At 44.4% G+C, this 19,810-nt stretch overlaps 1 protein-coding gene across 8 annotated transcripts in view; it reads left to right on the top strand.

Annotated features, from left to right (window-relative positions):
• The window catches only part of LOC145111908 (putative carbohydrate esterase At4g34215), a 34,591-nt gene that overhangs the window by 12,952 nt on the left and 1,829 nt on the right, over positions 1-19,810 (top strand). Inside the window, exons 2-4 of one of the 8 annotated variants that reach the window (XM_079048391.1) lie at positions 8,692-8,877; positions 13,457-13,521; positions 16,662-16,813. In XM_079048391.1, coding sequence (XP_078904517.1) covers positions 8,692-8,877; positions 13,457-13,492 — 222 coding nt within the window. In that variant the 3' untranslated portion in view covers positions 13,493-13,521; positions 16,662-16,813. Of the gene's footprint in view, positions 1-8,691; positions 8,898-13,456; positions 13,527-13,785; positions 14,241-16,661; positions 16,814-19,810 lie in introns of those variants that run through there. The other 7 variants (XM_079048359.1, XM_079048242.1, XM_079048165.1 and 4 more) reach the window with 7 other exon arrangements.

Below are 19,810 nucleotides of genomic sequence, written 5' to 3'. Positions count from 1 at the left end.
AATAAAATCATACCATGAACCCGGTGTTACAATTCTCCCCCACTTATTTTAGACTTCGTCCTCGAAGTCTGCCGCTCCCTTTCAGAACAGCTCCGGATAATGCTTCATCATCTCATCCGCGGGCTCCCAAGTCCATTCCGAGCCCTTCCGATGCTGCCATTGCACCTTCACCAGCTCCACCCTTTTGTTCCTCAGTTCCTTCGCCTTCCGGTCTAGGATAGCCACAGGCCGCTCGATATAATTCAGGCTGTCATCAATCTGGATGTCCTCCAAAGGTACCACTGCTGAATCGTCCACCAGGCACTTCCGTAGCTGGGAGACGTGGAAAGTGCTGTGGATCTGACTGAGTTCGGCTGGCAGATCCAGCCGATATGCCACCTTGCCCACTCGGGCTGCAACCCTAAACGGTCCAATATACCTGGGACCCAACTTGCCCCGTTTCCTGAATCGGATGACGCCCTTCCACGGCGACACTTTCAGGAGAACCATATCCCCGACCTGGAACTCCAGGTCTGATCGGCGCCTATCGGCATAACTCTTCTGCCGACTCTGAGCAGTCTGAAGCCTGCTCCGGACCTGCTGAATCTTCTCTGTCGTCTTGAGCACTACTTCGGTGCTCCCCATGACTCTCTGTCCAACCTCGCCCCAATATATCGGGGTCCTGCACTTCCTCCCGTACAACATCTCGAAGGGAGAACGGTCAATACTCGCGTGATAGCTGTTGTTATATGAAAACTCGGCTAAAGGAAGATAGGTATCCCAGCTACCACCGAAGTCTAAAACACACGCCCGCAGCATGTCCTCCAGAGTCTGGATGGTCCGCTCGCTCTGGCCATCCGTCTGCGGGTGAAAGGCTGTACTAAAATGCAGACGAGTACCCAGCTCGTCATGAAACTTCTTCCAGAACCTGGAAGTGAACCGCACATCCCTATCCGAAATCACTGAAACTGGCACCCCGTACCGTGCCACCACCTCTCTGATGTAGATATCGGCCAATTTCTCGGCCGAGATGCTCTCCTGAATCGGGATAAAGTGGGCGCTCTTGGTCAATCGATCGACGATGACCCATATCGAATCCACTCCCCGCGCGGTCCTGGGAAGCTTGGTGATGAAATCCATCGTGATGTCTTCCCATTTCCACAGCGGGATATTCAACGGCTGCACCTTGCCGTGCGGTCTCTGGTGTTCGGCCTTGACCTTCCTGCAGGTCAGGCACCGCTCAACGTACCATGCCACATCCTGCTTCATGCAGGGCCACCAATAGTCCAGACGAAGATCCCTATACATCTTCGTTGCCCCTGGATGAATGGAGAATCGGGATTTGTGCGCCTCCTCCATCAGAACCTGGCGTACGCCTCCGAGATATGGAACCCACACCCTGCGGTGTAATGTCAATAATCCTCTGCTGTCATAGTCGAAGGAGGAAACCTGTCCCACAATCCGCTCACTCTTCCTATGTTCCTCCTTCATAGCCTCCTGCTGAGCCTCCCGGATCCGCTCCAAAAGCGGAGTCACCACTGTCATCCTCATGCAAATATCCCTGATCGGCGCCGCCTTGTGGCTAAGCGCATCGGCCACCACGTTGGCCTTCCCCGGGTGATAAAGGATTTCACAATCATAATCCTTTACCACATCAAGCCACCGACGCTGCCTCATATTCAGATTTGGCTGGTCCATGAGGTACCTCAAACTCTTGTGGTCCGTGTAAATCGTACAACGAACCCCATAGAGGTAATGACGCCAAATCTTGAGGGCGAACACAACAGCCCCCAACTCCAAATCATGCGTCGGGTAGTTCGCCTCGTGAGGCTTCAGCTGCCTCGACGCGTAGGCGATGACATGCCCTCTTTGCATCAATACCGCGCCCAAACCTGAGATGGACGCATCGCAGTATACAACAAAATCCTCCATGCCCTCTGGCAAGGCTAAGATTGGCGCCTCGCACAATCTCTGTCTCAGTGTCTCAAATGCTGCCTGCTGCTCAGGCCCCCAACGAAAGACCACATCCTTCCTCGTTAACCTGGTCAGGGGTAATGCTATCTTGGAGAAATCCTGGATGAATCTCCGATAGTAGCCAGCTAATCCCAGGAAACTCCGAATCTCAGATGGAGATTTCGGAACCTCCCATCTCATCACGGCCTCCACCTTGGCCGGATCCACCGAAATCCCGTTCTGGTTGACAAGGTGCCCAAGAAACTGCACCTCGCGCAACCAGAACTCACACTTGGAGAACTTAGCATACAAGTTCTCCCTTCTCAAGGTCTCCAAAACCTCCCGCAAATGCTCCTCATGCTGCTCTCGCGTCTTGGAGTAAACCAAGATATCATCGATAAATACTATCACCGACCGGTCTAACATCGGTCTACACACGCGGTTCATGAGGTCCATGAACGCGGCAGGAGCATTGGTGAGCCCGAAAGGCATTACCACGAACTCATAGTGGCCATAACGTGTCTGAAATGTGGTCTTCTGCACATCCTCCTCTCTGACCCTCACCTGGTGATACCCTGAACGCAAATCTATCTTGGAGAACCAAGATGCTCCCTGAAGCTGGTCAAAGAGGTCGTCAATCCTCGGGAGTGGGTAGCGGTTCTTCACCGTTACCTTATTCAGCTCCCTATAATCGATACACATCCGATGCGACCCGTCCTTCTTCTTCACAAACAGAATCGGGGCTCCCCAGGGTGAACTGCTCGGTCTAATGAATCCCTTGTCTAACAGCTCCTGAAGCTGTGTAGACAACTCCTGCATCTCGGGAGGAGCCAACTGATACGGTGCCTTGGCTATCGGAGCCGCACCAGGGATTAGGTCGATCCTGAACTCCACCTGTCGCTCTGGAGGTATCCCAGGTAGCTCCTTGGGGAATACATCCGCGAACTCTCGTACTACGGGCACATCGCCCATCGTCGCCTTACCCGCCTCCCGGGTGTCCATGACATATGCGACATATCCTGCGCAACCCTGCTGAAGGTAACGCCTTGCCCTTGCTGCCGAACAGAAGGTTGGCCCTCGCTGTGATCTCTCACCCTGAATTACTAACTCTCCCCCACTTGGGGCTCTGACTCGTACTAACTGTTGCGTGCAATCTATCACTGCCCCATTGGGACTCAGCCAATCCATACCAATAATGACCTTGTTTCCCCGCAATGGAATGGGAACTAGATCAACCAAATACCGCTCTTCGAACAACCTTAACACACAATCTCGGAAGACCTCTGATGCTCGCACCGACCGGTCGTCCACAATCTCGACCTCCAAAGGGTATTCCAACATTCCCGAGGACTCAGGAAACTTCTTGCTAAGTGCAAGAGAAACAAAGGATCGGGTAGCCCCCGAATCAAACAACACCTGGACTGGAATACCGTTCACATGGAACGATCCTAAACGTATATACACAGAGCACATGTCAATATCGTAAATCTCATATAAATAGGTCAGAGGGAAAGAATCATACCCGTCACCACATCGGGTGCAGCGCGTGCCTCCTCGGCTGTCAGCTGAAATGCCCGGCTCCTCACCACCGGAGCCTCTGCCTTGCCCTGCCGGCCATCTGTAATCCGCAGGGTCGCTGGAGCTGGCGCCTGTACTGACGCTGCTGCTGTCAACTGGGGGCAGTTTGCCCTCTTGTGGCCCCTCTGGTTGCAGTGGAAACACAGCAACTCAGATGTCTGAATAACCGGAGCAGGGGCAGTACAATCCCTGCTGAAATGTCCCGTCTTGCCGCACCTGTAGCAGCCTGTCGATCCTAATCTACACGCTCCCTCGTGCGACCTGCCGCACTTCCTGCAGCGACCCGGTCCTGAATGGCCTTTCGGCCTACCATCTGATCCCTTGGGCTTCTTTCCCGAAGCCCCTATCGTCTGTCCCTCCTCTGCCTTCCTCTTCCGAATGTGCTCCAGATCTATCTCCCTCTCCCTCGCCCTAGCGATCATAGAATCCAGGGTAGGGCAAGCTGAAAAACTGACATGCTCCCGAATGTCGGCTCGCAACATGTCATGGTAGCGGGTTCTCCTCATATCCTCATCACCTGCATACTGGGGCACCAGTAACGCCCTCTCCCGGAACTTGGCAGTGATCTCCGCCACTGTCTCTGTCGTCTGCCTCATATCCAAGAACTCCCGTGCCAACTGCTGGAGTTCCACCGTAGGCGCGAACTCCGCCCTGAATCGTGTCACAAAGTCCGGCCATGTCATAACCTCAATGGCCGCGGCTCCCAAAGAGTCACAAACCGACTCCCACCAATCTCTAGCTCTGTCACGTAGACACCCTGCTGCAAATCGTACCTTCGACCCCTCGGGGCAGAAGCTGATCAGCTGTGCAGACTCAAGGTCTGCAATCCATCGTCTGGCAGCAATGGGGTCCTTCGCCCCATGGAAATCTGATGCACCACTGCCCCTGAAGTCCTTAAAGGACAGTGTGCGTGGTCCTGACTGGCTAGCCGCTATATCATTCCTGAACGCCCTGAGACGATCCTCCATCAACTCTACAATACCCTCCTTGATCGACCCGAAGATGATGGGAGTCGACTCAAGGATGCCCCTGGTAATCTCTGACGCAATGAACTCGCGTAGACCCTCATCAACTGGTTCGGACCCTGAACCCGAACCCGATCCTGATCCTGAGCCTCCCGCTCCCTGTCGTGTGGTCACCATGCTGCAAAACATAACATAACCACCATTATACTATATTCCACTAACGAGGCTCACATTCATATCACAAGTTCCAGGTCTCGTCTAGGCCCTTTTTGAATCGAGTACGGATCCTCCGCTTTCAGTAGTACGGGCCCATACTACCTTCCACGTCTATCCGTACTTTCCTCAAAAATTGCCTCAACTCAACCAAGTCCTTTCTACTAATACTGCGGTTCTCGTGCTACTCTCGCCCTAGGCTTGCCCTAGGGAAATCTCTGACTCTACCCAAACCAGTCCTCAGCTGCTGAAGGCCTCCTTGTAATGCCAATTAGCCATCACCTGAATACCATCACATGTGACGAGGCTCAGATAATCCTTCGAGTAAGAGACTCGTCCCTATAACGGTTAGACTCAAACGAGAGCTGCGCAATAGGTCAAAATCCAGCACTCTTAGATTATTCAACCCTGATCGCATGTGACGTGACGTATTCACCTAATGGCTAACTCCCATCACTCCGAGCCCTACAAGTACGAAGCAAGCAGCATTCGGACACAGTAAACTACTCAAGCAAATCTATCCTCATAACGAGAAATCTCATGCTACTCTCGCCCTAAGTAATCGCCATCCCACTCTCTGCCATCAGCTGCACAAAGTGTCCCTGCTTTCTTTCCCTAACTAGCTCGCGAATACTATTACATATTACTCAGACTAGATAATTATTCGAATGAGAGGTCCTACCCTACAACGGTTGGACTCAAACAAAAGCTGCGAAATAGGGCTAGACCCAACCTTCTGAAATTATTTAATCCTTGCAATATGTAACTTAGCATATTCGTTCACTAGTTAGTGAAAGACAACTGGAACTCCTAATAGCACAAAGCAAGCAGCATTCGGGCATTGAGTACACATAATCAAGTATATACTACTCTGGCTATCATACTGACTGATCTGTACTAGCATGCAATTCTCAAAAAGCCGAAACACATAAAGCAGGCACATAAGGTATCATTCCTAGATCCTTAGTCCTATTCTAGCATGCTGTTCTACTGAAACTGAAACTGATAATCATAACGTAAACTTGTATGGGTACTTTGGGGCAAACTTACTTGAGCTCGGCCGGTCGCGCACATCACACACCTTTTTCTTTATAGAAACCCCTTTTTCTTAGTCTTTAGAAAATCATTTCTTTATAAAAATCTTTTTATTCCCTCGATTTGAGTCCAGACACCCCCGATGGTGTGCCCGAATCCCTCAAACCAGGGCTCTGATACCAACTTGTAACGTCCCGAAAAATACCAGCTAAAAATTTCATTTTTAAATTAGGTTAATTCATAAAAACATCGTTACAAAACATTCATAATATTAATTTATGTCTGAGAACCGGTAACATCATAGTAAAATATTCAGAGTACATCCTAGGAAATCCATAGTGCGGAAAACATGAGAGTGTGTGATATGCCGCTACCGCGCCGGCTCCTTTCCCCTAGCTGAAGAGGTACCTGAAAACAAAACTATAAAACGTAAGCACGAAGCTTAGTGAGTTCCCCCATAATGCCACATACCATGCAATCATATAATGAGTAACTAAGGGATACGGGCCTCGCCCATACCCATAGAGGTACGGGCCTCGCCCACACTCTACTAGCTAGGAGATACGGGCCTTGCCCATACTCTGCTTTCTGAGAGATACGGGCCTCGCCCACACTCTACTACTAAACCATAACATACAAGTATCACACAGACAACAAGTATAAGCAATTCTATCATACTGGCATATAACACAATCAAACTCAGCTATGAGATACGGGCCCCGCCCACACTCTGATACTAACATATCGTCTATACGGGCCGACCTTGGTGCCTTAGACCCGTCCCTACTGGAAGAAAACTCACCTCGAGAGTAGCTGCTGAAAAACCTGCTCAGACTACGCCTGGCTGCCGCACCGGTAATCCCTCCGGCTATAAATCCGTAAACATGGATTAGGTACTCATAAATACCCCTAAGGTCAAATGACTGGTCAAAGTCAACTCCTTGGTCAAAGTCAACCTTCTGATTGACTGGACTCGCCGAGTCCATATGGCGACTCGCCGAGTCCTTCTTTATCTAGCCCGACTCTGACTCATCGGGTCCCTGTTCCCACTCACTGAGTCAGCCTGACTCGCTAGACGGGGTCAACTAACAAACCCGCGACTGGACTCGCCGAGTCCAAGGGGGTGACTCGCCGAGTCCGACGAACAGATCTCACAAATCGCTCCAATCTTCCATCGGAACATCAACCCTGGAGATTTGGAGATTCTGGGACTATAGCTACACGTTAAATTGCTAATTCCACGTGTGACTACGGTGGGTTGGACCTCCTACGCTTAAACCCTTCTTATCCTAGTGACTGATCATATGACTCGCCAAGTTGGAAGAACAACTCGTCGAGTTCAAGGCTATATTCGAAGGACACGCCGAGTTTGAGGAACGACTCGCCGAGTACCAGACAATCTTCATAGGACTCGCCGAGTTGCTTATCCAACTCGCCGAGTCTAAGGCCATCTTCATGGAACTCGCCGAGTGCACTTTGGCACTCGCCGAGTACCCTTCGACTCTTCACCCATTCTGGCCAATTTTGAGACATGCAACTGATCCAACTCATGGGTCTCAGTTCCTAGGGTCTGGTTATCACATATACACACGAAATCTGGGGGTTTTAAGGCTTGAAGATCAACCATTGGGGACAAAAACGAACCTAAGAGCTAATGAGCAAAGTGAGGGTTTTATTACCTGATTTGATGCCTTCCCCAGAGTAGATTTCGGTTCTACCTTCACTTCTGGAACACTCCAACTTCCTCCTTCTTCTTCTAAGCTCCAAAACCTTCTTTGGAAGATCAAAATCACTCAAGAACACTAAAGGAGCTAGGGTTGTTCTCTACTGCTCTCTGGGAGGAAAATGGGACGAAATGGGTGTTTTAGAATGGGTAAAATAGGGTGCAATGTCTGAAAATAGAGTTTCATTCAGACGGGTGGACTCGCCGAGTCCGTGCATCGACTCGCCGAGTTCACCGCTCAAATCCCGTGTCCACCCTGCTGCTACTCGGCGAGTCGGGACGTAGACTCGCCGAGTTCGTGGCAAAAAAATAAGAATAAAACTTAAATAAAATCATACCATGAACCCGGTGTTACAAAAATATTTCCAAATTCTTTTTACTAAATAATATAGTTGAATAAAGCAACTATCATCTACTACATCGAATGAGTCGCAAAGCATTTTGGGTTCAAGAATATATATATATATATATATATATATATATATATATATATATATATATATATATATATATATATATATATGGGAAAAGTGAATATACCTTACAATAGTATATGAGTTTAGGTACTCAACCTTATAATAACTACAACGTTTTGAATAATATTTGCATTATAAACGTCCAAAGTTCTTATAATTTAACCCTTAATAGATTTACTTGCAAGATTTTCAGAATTTCACTATTATCTTTCTCATACATCACATCTTTCTACCGAAAACCTACAGACTATATATATTATAGTTGCAATTAAAAATTATGTAAGAGGAAGATGGTGGTGAATTCCTGAAAATCTTAGAAAAAAAAATCAAGTTAGGGGTTGAAGTTTAAGAACTTGGGACGATTACAATGCAAATATGATACAAAACAACATAGTATGGTAGTGTTTGATATCTAAGCTTATATATTGTTGTAAGGTATATTCACTTTCCACACACACACACACACACACACACACACACACACACATATATATATATATATATATATATATATATATATATATATATATATATATAAACCGTATTATCGGAGAACCTCATGTTAATCCGCCCAAGACCTATGCGGGAGGTTGATCTTCAAACAATAATGATATTTTGGACGTGCCATTTTAACCTTGAGCTTATGTATGCAATTCCACACCACAACCACTAGACATCCATCGCTAGGGCTAGAATACGTATAGAATTAACCTATCGTTTTCTGTTTCGCGTGTACGGTTAACCTTAGTTTAAGTACTCACAATTACAGGTAGCACTGGCATCTGAATCTGGACCATACACAAATGTGGTGAGAGAGGCCCAATTAGAAATGAAGCTTGCGAATCTAAAGACTGTTGATGCAATGGGTTTAAGCTTGCAACAACCAGAAAATTTGCATCTTACCACACCATCTCAAGTATCTCTTGGAAAGATGTTAACTAAAGCCTTCCTCCAAGTTTGTCATTACTACCACTTGTAAACAATTCTTACAACAAATTAAACATTATTATTGATTATTATCCCGTTAATATGTAACATCCTGACTCCCAGGTACAAATTTAAATTGTTTTATATTCATTTTGGCAGGACAACTCGACGAGTTGGAGGCCCCAACTCGTCGAGTAGAGATTGAGATAGCCGCGTTGTTTTTAGAGTAAACTTGACGAGTTGGAGGACCCAACTCGACGAGTAGGAGTTGAGCGTGAAAACCCTAATTTTCAGGGTTTGCACCCTATTTAAAGGACCTTAAGTCCTTTACCCCACCTCCCTCATCACTTTAACACCCTGAGAGAAACCCTAATCGAGCTATTATCATATGTGTGTGTGTGAGAGAGAGAGAGAGGCTAAGAGTGCGTGTTTTGGGTGCATTCTTTGAAGGAGCTTGAGGAGAAAAAGGCTTGGAACGAGAAGGAGTCCTTGGATCCGACATTCTTTCAGTGTTAGCGGCCATTTGGAGGTATAAAGCCACTAACTTGATCACATGTTTGTTAGATCTCTCCATTAGAGAGTTATGCCCATTTTTAGCATTTCCCTTGGGTCCTTATTGGCTTTGAGCTTACCTTGAAGACGAGGCTTCAGATCTGGACAATATTAGGTACCTTAGGCCTAAAGATTCAAGCTTTAGCCAACTTCCATGCCTTAAACCCTTTGTTGAGCTTTGGTTTGGCAAACTTAGCCCTAGATGCCATGCATGGACGTAAAGCTTGCAGCTTTACGTGGTATTTCAGCCTTAGGAGGCTAGATCTAGAGTTTGGGGCCTGAGTCTTGCTTAAAGACGTCTGAATGAGAGAATGGCTTGAAGGAACTCGACGAGTTGATGAGCCAACTCGACGAGTTGGTTAGGGTTTTCCCCGATAGTCTGGACGTGTTACAAAATCGGCGAGACAACTCGGGGAGTTGAGTTGGATTTTTCCCGACTTTCTAAGGACAGAAGGAACTCGACGAGTTGGGTCAGCATGGACTGTTGACTCGAGTGTTGACTTCCGTTGAATTTTAGGGTTGGGTCAAGTTAGGGATTTTGGGGACCATGGAGGGGTAAAATGGTCTTTCACCCTTTCCGAGAAAAAGGAGTTAGCTTAACATCTTGGAGTTGTTATTATCACTTGTTAATTAGAGATGATTATGATATATGTAGGCGGAGTCTAGACCTACCGTTGAGTACGAGACATACTTGCTTACTTACGAGGTGAGTCTTCTCACTATACTTACCTGAGTGGTAATACTGTGTGACCGGAGGGTCTTATATGAGTTATCGACCGGAGGGTCTTATGTGCTTATACTGAGTTATGTGATATCATGCATTTTTTCTTTGTGATTTATGTTGTATATTATTTATGTGCCTTATTGAGTTAGGACCGGAGGGTCCAAACCGAGTTGTGAGACCGGAGGGTCTTCACTGAGATACCAGAATGGAGGGTCCGACCCGAGCTGTGAGACCGGAGGATCTTCACTGAGATACATGATCGGGGGGTCCTTAACGAGATATAGCCATGAGAGGCTAATTATTTGTGTGTGGTATTTTGGGGAACTCACTAAGCTTCGTGCTTACAGTGTTGTGTGAAATGTGTTTCAGGTACCTCTCAGGATCGCTGGAAGGCACCGACATGATTGTACACACCAGCTAGAGATTTTGTTTTGAGGATTCTGGGATATTGTCAAACATTTTGTTATCTTGTGTTTTGAACAACTTATAAATTTGGGTTTGAGAAATATGAAACTGTGTTTGGGGTGGTTTTAAAAATGAAAATTTTATTTGAAAATTTAGAGTTTTACAAGTTGGTATCAGAGCCTTGGTTTGAGGGATTCGGATGTACCCTCGGGTATGTCTGGACTCAAACTGAGGATTTGAGAAAATTTTCTAAAAAGAAATTATTTTCTAAAACGAGTAAAAGCTTTTAAGAGAAAACGAGATGAAGCAGTGTGTACAATCAGCCAGAGCCCGAACGGTGATTTCCCAAAATACCATTACTTGTTTATATTATGAGATGAGATACTTATGAGATATTAGAGCTGCATGCTAGATGATAGGCTAGGTATTTTAGGAATTTAGAGCTAGAGTTTCCTAATTCATTATGCCTTAGCCTAGGGGGATGCTATTGATTGATATTATCTGCTATTTGTTCTGTGTGTGTGATGAGTAAGGGTACATAGCAGGAATCTTTTAGAGAGAGCTTTGAGTCGAGGAGTAATCTAGGAGAGATACCTAGATGTGTATTGAGGGATCTATTGAGAGAGTAGTTTGATTCGGGGGCTACCCGATCCTTTGTGTCGCTTGCGCTTAGCAAGAGATCTGCTGGAGCTCCGGGGGAGTTGGATTGTCCTCTTGATGTTGAGATTGTTGATGATAGGGTTGTCCGGGTTGCGAGAGTTCATCGGGGTTGTACTCTTTAGTTGTTCAGTGATCAGTATTTGGTGGATTTGGTTCCCATTTTGTTGTGTGGGAACAAGGTTATCGTGGGCATGAATGTAACGCCCGCAGATTCGGGCTAGTTAATTTAAAGACAATAAACATCAAAAATGACTTTTTGATAGAAGATTATTTAGAATAAAAAATCTTAACCAAGTTATAGTATATGTCACAAGGGTTCCGTACATATAAAGAACGCTGAAATCCGAGTTATAACGAAGAAGTTATGACCTGTCAAAGTTTTACGGCTAAACCGGCACGGCACCGCGTCACGTAGAAAGTGAATTTTTGATAAATTACTTTTTAGCCTTAGTGATCTAAATGAAAGTCGTAGTATACGTTAAACCAAGAGCGTGCATAAAAAGAACGCCCAAATCTGACTGCGTATGAGGAAGTTATGATTTTTCTAAGATTTGGCATAACAGTGCACAACCTGAAATTCGAATTTTAGATCGATCGATTTTTGGCCGACCCAACCTAAATGAGAAATTAAGATCTCATTAATAGGAGCTCAACGATAAAAAGACAGACGAGAACGGAGTCCGTATGTAGAAGTTATGAATTTTACACGGTCATTTAACAGTGTAATCTTCTCATACTGTTAAATTTAAAATCGGTCAAGAATTAGCCGATGGAGTCAAAATAAGAGTTGTACATATTTTCAATACCTACGTGTGGATATAAAGAACGTCAAAAATGGAGCTCGTATGCGATAGTTATGGGGTTTAGAAGTCGGCAGGGTGCTGCTGCGAAGAGGGTGACGTGGCTGATCGAAACCCACTTCTCTCTCATTCTAACTTCTCTCTAAACCTCCCAAAAACCCTCTAAAGCCCTAGTAACCTCAAGGTGCTAGAGGAAAGCTCCGGAGCACCCAAAGGCTCCAAGAAAAAGAGCTTTTCGGCTCAGAAGTTCTGCCCGCGCAGAGCCCGGTTCTTCGCTAACCCCCCTGTAAGATAAGTTATGCTTACCGTACTTTAAGTATAACTTATGTTTAAGTTCATTATCGTTATTATGGACCTATAAACAAGATTTATCAGTGATTCCAAGTCATTATATTACTTGATCTACTTACGGGGATGATGTCTAGGTTGTGATTTAGTGAGGTGTTTAAAGTGGGATTTCCAAACAGTATATTTTGTATACCAAACAGACCCTACCTCCGATATGATCCTACCCTGGTTGTTCCTTACTTGATAGATCATGAAAGTAGACTTTGAGTTAATGATGAATCTAGACTAATAATTAGTCGCAATAAAGATTAGACTAAAACTTAGCCATAATAATGCTAGGTTTCGTCGAAGGAAAATAGAATCTTTAGAAGCGAAGCGCTGCCCGAATTTGAAATCATCACTTTAACAAGTGAGTGCATAGTTACTTTCAACTTACACATAGATTTGAATTATTTTTATATAAATTATGTGCTATGTGTGCATATTATCGTTTTACTTAATATCTATGCTAGATGAACGATCTTATACATGTTTTAAATGGTTTAAATTGTATATGTATTTTATATCTACAAAATATGTTGGGTAAAACATGGGTAGATGAATGATAAGGGATGAAAGTTGATATAGAGGAACATTGGCAGTTATGGACATAGTGCCCTATAGGTGAACATTGGCAACAATGGACTTAGTACCCTATAGATGTGCATTGGCAGCTGTGCCACAACATGTAGATGTTTTGATCTACGATGTACTCTAAACATCCTAACAGTTGCGCTCAAAGGGTAGTATCGACAGTTGCGCCTAATAGAGAACATCATAACCCTGGCAGCTGCACCCAAAGGACAATATCGGCAGCTGCACCTAATAGAGAATGTCATAATTCTGGCAGCTGCGCCTAAATGATAATATTGGCAGTTGCGATTAATAAATAACATTGACAACTGTGTCATTAGGCAAACGATGGAATTCGTGCCAATTCCTTAAAACAATCCTTAGGAATGAATGAGTGAATGATAAATGATTCTTAGGATAGATCCTTAGGAAATAAAGAAGATAACGGGATGGATAATTGGGTTGATTGTTTAATGATTAAACATAATTATATTTTTTTGGGTTGAAAACCCTATGTACTCACCAGGTTTCCTAACCTGACCCACTCAAGTTTATTTGTATCACAGGTGTCGATACGAAGCTACTTTACATTGAGCGATTAAAGAGATGTAGATCACTAGTGTAAATGAATGTAAGGTATGTTTATGCTTATTTTCTGTATTGACAATGACATCCCAAAGTTTTAAAAGAAATGGAATAAATTTTTTCGGAAATGCTTTGATAACACATTTATCATGTTTTTCTGGGAACAAATTTCGCAACACTTTTCTTTAAAAAGGTTACTCTGATTTTCACACAAAGCATAAAAAAATCGGTCTTTTCTGGCCGTGAAAATGGGGATGTCATAATGGATTGGTTGATCCCTAATGGGGCATTGATCGATTGTGAGCTGCAGTTTGTACAAGTTCGGGCTCCGAGTGGGGGAGAGTTAGTTGTTCATGGGGAGAGATCTCAGCGTAGGCTGATTTTGTGTTCAGCGGCGAGGGCTAGATGCTATTTTCTATAGGGTTGTTCCAGTTATGTTGCCTATGTCATGGATACCCGAGATAAGGGTAAGGCGAACGTGGATGATGTGTCGATTGTGCGGGATTACCCGGATGTGTTTCCGAAGGATTTTCCTGGGGTTCTTGTGACAACCGTCAAATTCAAGTCAAAGTCAAAGTCAAAGTCAACAAGTCAAACCGGTCAAACTTAACTAGTACTTGTATGTTAAAAGTTATTCTATGTATAAAAATGTGCATCTTTATGACAAAAATTCAAGTGTCTCGAAGAATCTATGTGTTAACAATGTAAAAACCTTAAAAAGGGAGTTAAACGCATCAAAACACGACTAAGGACCCTTTCGGGGACTTAAAACGATCATTAACGAAGCATAAAGGGGTTCGCGAACCTTGCATTTGCGAGATTATGCGATAATAATGGCTAAGGTTAAATCTCTCCCAAATCTCTCTAAGTATGTGAAATCTCTCCCAAATCTCTCCAAGTATGTGAAATCTCTCCAAGTATGTGAAATCTCTCCCAAATCTCTCCAAGTATGTGAAATCTCTCCCAAATCTCTCCAAGTATGTGAAATCTCTCCCAAATCTCTCCAAGCATGTGAAATCTCTCCCAAATCTCTCTAAGTATGTGAAATCTCTCCAAGCATGTGAAATCTCTCCCAAATCTCCCTAAGTATGTGAAATCTCTCCCAAATCTCTCCAAGTATGTGAAATCTCTCCCAAATCTCTCCCAAAATCTCTCTCGAACTTTTTATAGTCATCCGGGTCATCCTGACCCTTAACTTGGTCAAAAATCACGCAAAACGGAAAGATTTCTCGAAAAACAGCTATATAGGACCGAAACCCCTCTTAGGAACCGAAACCCCTCTTAGGAACCGAAACCCCTCTTAGGAGCCGAACCTCTTATGAGCCGAAAGTGTCAGAACCGAAAGTGTCAGAAGCCTCTCGGACCGAAACCTCAGCAGACCGAAGCTCAGCAGCGAGGACCGAACTTCGGCTCCCATGCGAGACCCTCGCACCCCCCCACTTCGGACCTTCGGTCTTCCCTCCTACTCTCGGTTCCCTCTCGGTTCTCACACTCCTAAGAGCCGAACCTCGCAGGTTCGGTCCCTATTGTCCGGTTTTCGACTACTTTCGCCTCCTAAGCCCGTTTTTGACGTTTTTGACGGGATTTTTTCACCAAATTCATATTTTTATCATTTTTAACCCCCACAACTATTATTTTAATTATTTTTCAAGGATTTATTAATTATAAATCATTATTTTACAATAAGAAGAGTATTCTACACCACAAGTGGGTCAAGTGTGCCCACTTGCCTCCTATGTGTCACTTTCTCATTGGTCCAACCTTATCCACATCACACAAACCAAGGCAAACATCCCTTCACCCTAGCCACTTGCTCCAACAACCCTCCATATAAGGAAATGCCTGGGATTCCCTTGATCTTTTACTTCACCATCAAAATTATACACTTCTTAAACCATCAAGAGGGCCTCTTTTCTCTCAACTTTCAGCCACACTTTTGATGTGTTCTTGAGTCATTTATTCACTTATTGGTAAGTATTTCCTTCTAACTCAAGTGTTATTACATGTTTTCATAACACTCTTGGATTAACGACTCATATCTTCACACCAAAAATCGTTCTTAGGATCATCCAAAACTTCGTGTGTTCATCAAGTGATCTAGACTTGAAACTCATCATCTTCAACCTTTCACTCTACAAGAAATCACTCAAGGTGAGTTCATACTCCTACATTTTCCAGTTTTCTTCAGTTTTCAGGGGGGAATACAAGTTAAAACACCAAAACATATTCAAAACTCAACTTGACAGCTTACAACAGAAAAGTTGTGACCTGTTCACGAACTGTTTTACCAAACTTAAACTTAATATCTTTCAAAACTGTATAATATGCAAATAGTTCAGGTTTATTCCTTTAAAATGACTACTTGCACATCTCCATATGATTTTTCTAAGATTTATGGTGATTTTTACAAAACTACCTATCATTTCAGAAACGAATTCGGACCAGTCTGTGATTATGAACACTTTCACATAAGTTAGAGACTTCTAAAAATCATAATAAAAATTATGAATAAACTAGACACATTTTCTAAACTCTCAGAGTTTACGGAGTTAGTTTTCGACTCCGTATGATTTTTCTATGATAATTTCAAAACAGTGCAGAAAGGATAAAAACTAGTTGCATAGTTTACCTTATTAATAACACTTTGTAGTATGTTGAGCAAAGTGCATAACAATAAGTTTCTCAATGTTTGGATGCATTCTTGTTAGTTTATCATCATAAACAGAAATTAGTCATTCATGTTAAGGTTTTTCCTCCATTCATTTCGAACACATATAATAAACTACATTAAGTATACTTTATGAATTTTCGATAAAAGCATACTACATGGAAAAGGTTTTACTCTCAAAACAAATGGGTTTTTCATATACTACTTAATAAACTATAATAGTAATAGTTTATGGATTTATATCACAAATGTATTTTCATAAAAGGTGATTTCACTTCCTCCACGGAAGAGACTTTATACTCAAAACTATATGTAAACTAGTTAACGTAAGTTGTGAGACATTCTCCTTCGGGGTACTCTTAAGTACCACAGAAAATCCTGAATTAGTTATAACTAGAGTCTCTTGTAGGGAGAGCGTGATAATTAGTTACAAGGAAAACGGCTTCTTTCTCAAATAAAACTCTTATGAACTCACCAACTTAATTGTTGACGCTTTTTCAAACTACTTGTATTCTCAGGAATTCAGTGAAACAGGACATCAACCGCTTTCGAGGATGGGACGTTAAATCGTCAAACATTTCATTTTTGTCATCATAAGTGTAATTGATTGGAAACATGTAAACACATACTATTGTATAACTTTTTCAATTATATTTATGATGGTTGTATTTACTTTGGGCACTATTATACTCGTTGTTGTGATACTATACATGAAGTCCTCCACCCCCGGACGTTTCTGCCATCCTTGGTTTGGGGGTGTGACAGTTCTTATGGAGAGGCAGGTTGAGTTCAGGATTGATCTGGTTCCAGGTACGACTCCGATAGCCAAAGCACCGTATCGGTTGGCTCCTCCAGAGATGCAGGAGTTGTCTACACAGCTGCATGAGCTGTTAGACAAGGGGTTTATTCGACCGAGCAGTTCACCTTGGGGAGCACCGATCTTTTTCGTGAAAAAGAAGGATGGGTCTCATTGTATGTGCATAGACTACTGGGAGTTGAATAAGGTAACGGTGAAGAACCGTTATCCACTCCCGATGATTGATGATCTTTTTGACCAGCTTCAGGGTTCATCTTGGTTCTCAAAGATTGATTGGCGATCGGGTTATCATCAGATGTGTGTCAGAGATGAGGATGTGAAGAAGACAGCTTTTCAGACTCGTTATGGTCATTACGAGTTTGTGGTGATGCCTTTTGGGCTCACCAATGCTCCAGCCGCGTTCATGGATCTCATGAACCGTGTTTGCAGACCGATGTTGGATCGGTCTGTGATTGTATTAATTGATGGTATCCTGGTTTATTCCAAGACTCAGGAGAAGCACGAGGAGCACTTGAGGGAAGGATGGAGACTTTGAAGAGGGAGAGACTTTTCGCAAAGTTCTCTAAGTGCGAGTTCTGGTTGCGCGAGGTGCAGTTTTTGAGGCACCTTGTCAACCGAAATAGTATTCTGGTCGATCTGGCAAAGGTTGAGGCTGTGATGTAGTGGGAGGTTCCGAGGTCTCCATCTGAGATTCAGAGTTTTCTTGGTTTAGCGGGTTATTATCGGAGATTCATCCAGGATTTCTCCAAGATAGCTGTTCCATTGACCCGATTGACAAAGATGGCGGTTACATTTCGCTGGGGCCCTGAGCAACAGGCAGCTTTCGAGACTTTGAGACAGCGGTTGTGTGAGGCGTCGATTCTGACCTTGCCAGAAGGTGTTGACGATTTTGTGGTTTATTGTGATGCTTCGATCACAAGTTTGGGGGTAGTGCTGATGCAAAGGGGTCACGTGATCGCTTATGCTTCGAGGCAATTGAAGCCTCATGAGGCGAATTATCTGACACATGATTTGGAGTTGGGGGCCGTGGTTTTCGCCCTCAAGATTTGGCGGCATTACTTCTATGTGGTTCGTTGTACTATTTACACGGATCACAAGAGCTTGAGGTATTTGATGGAGCAGTTGAATCTGAATATGAGGCAGCGTCGATGGTTGGATGTGGTGAAGGATTATGATTGTGAGATCCTTTATCACCTGCGGAAGGCCAATGTGGTGGCTGATGCTCTTAGCCGCAAGGCAGTCGTGGCTCCGATCAGAGACATATGTTTGAGGATGACCGTGATTGCTACATTATTGAAGCGGATTTGTGAGGCACAGGTTGATGCTATGAAGGAAGTGCACCGAAAGAGCGAGCGTATTGTGGATCAGGTGGCTTTCTTCGATTATGATAGCCGTGGATTGTTGACCCTGCATCGGCGAGTTTGGGTTCCGTATTGGGAAGGTGTACATCGGATTCTTATGGAGGAGACTCACAAGTCGAGGTTCTTCATTCATCTCGGGGCGAAGAAGATGTATAGGGATTTTTGTCCTGATTATTGGTGGCCCTGCATGAAGCGGGATGTGGCATGGTATGTGGAGCGGTGCTTAACCTGCAGGAAGGTCAAGGCCGTACATCAGCGACCTCACAACAAGATGCAACCGTTGGAGATTCCCGTATGGAAATGGAAGGACATCACCATGGATTTTATCACAAAGCTTTCCAGGACTGCGCGCAGAGTGGATTCGATATGGGTTATCGTGGATCGTTTGACCAAGAGCACGCATTTCATTCCGGTTCAGGAGATTATTTCTGCAGAGAAGTTGGCCGAGGTTTATATCAGGGAGGTTGTGGCACGTCATGGGGTGCCAGTATCGGTGATTTCTAACAGAAATGTTCGGTTTACTTCCAGGTTTTGGAAGAAGTTTCATGAGGAGTTGGGCACTCGTCTCCACTTCAGCACAATCTTCCATCCGTAGACCGATGGTCAGAGTGAGCGGACTATACAGACCCTTGAGGATATTCTGCGAGCGTGCGTGTTGAATTTTTGAGGGATTTGGGATACATATCTTCAGTCAGCGGAATTTTCGTATAACAACAGTTATCACGTCAGCATTGATCGACCTCCATTTGAGATGCTCTACGGGAGGAAATGCAGGACCCCGATTTGTTGGGGCGAGGTCGGTCAGCGGGTTATGGGGAGTACTGAGGTGGTACTCAAGACCACTGAGCTGATTTAGCAGGTTCGAAGCAGGCTCCAGACAGCTCAGAGTCGGTAGAAGAGTTATGCCGACAGGCGTCGGTCAGAATTAGAGTTCCAGGTGGGAGATATGGTTCTCCTGAAGGTGTCACTTTGCAAAGGTGTCATCCGGTTTAGGAAGCGGAGCAAGCTGGGCCCCAGGTATATTGGTCCTTTCAGGGTTTTGGCTCGGGTGGGTCGGGTTGCTTATTGCTTGGATCTTCCAGATGTGCTCAATTATATTCATAACACGTTACACGTCTCTCAGCTACGAAAGTGCTTAGTGGATGAATCCGCAGTGGTACCATTGGAGGATATTCAGGTGGATGACCGCCTGAATTACCTTGGATCAGAAGAGGAAAACTTTTGAGGAACAAGGTTGTTGAGCTGGTGAAGGTGCAATGGCAGCACTGCAAGGGATCAGAGTGGACTTGGAAGCCCGAGGATGAGATGAGAGAACACTATCCGTAGTTGTTCGAGGCAGCGGACTTAGAGGATGAAGTCTGATTCAAGTGGGGGAGAATTGTAACACTTGAATCTTTGTATGTTTCATTATTGCCCTTTGTTATTTTAAAAGTTGCATTTTTGGCCCTTGTATAGTACGTCGGCCGTACCACATGGTACACTTAGCGTA

The sequence above is a fragment of the Lactuca virosa genome, chromosome 1, assembly GCF_052849685.1.
Source record: "Lactuca virosa cultivar CGN04683 chromosome 1, Lactuca_virosa_CGN04683_v6, whole genome shotgun sequence".
Classification (NCBI taxonomy): Eukaryota; Viridiplantae; Streptophyta; class Magnoliopsida; order Asterales; family Asteraceae; genus Lactuca; species Lactuca virosa.
Note: the sequence above shows the minus strand (reverse complement) of the source record. Positions and strands in the feature narration are given on the sequence as shown.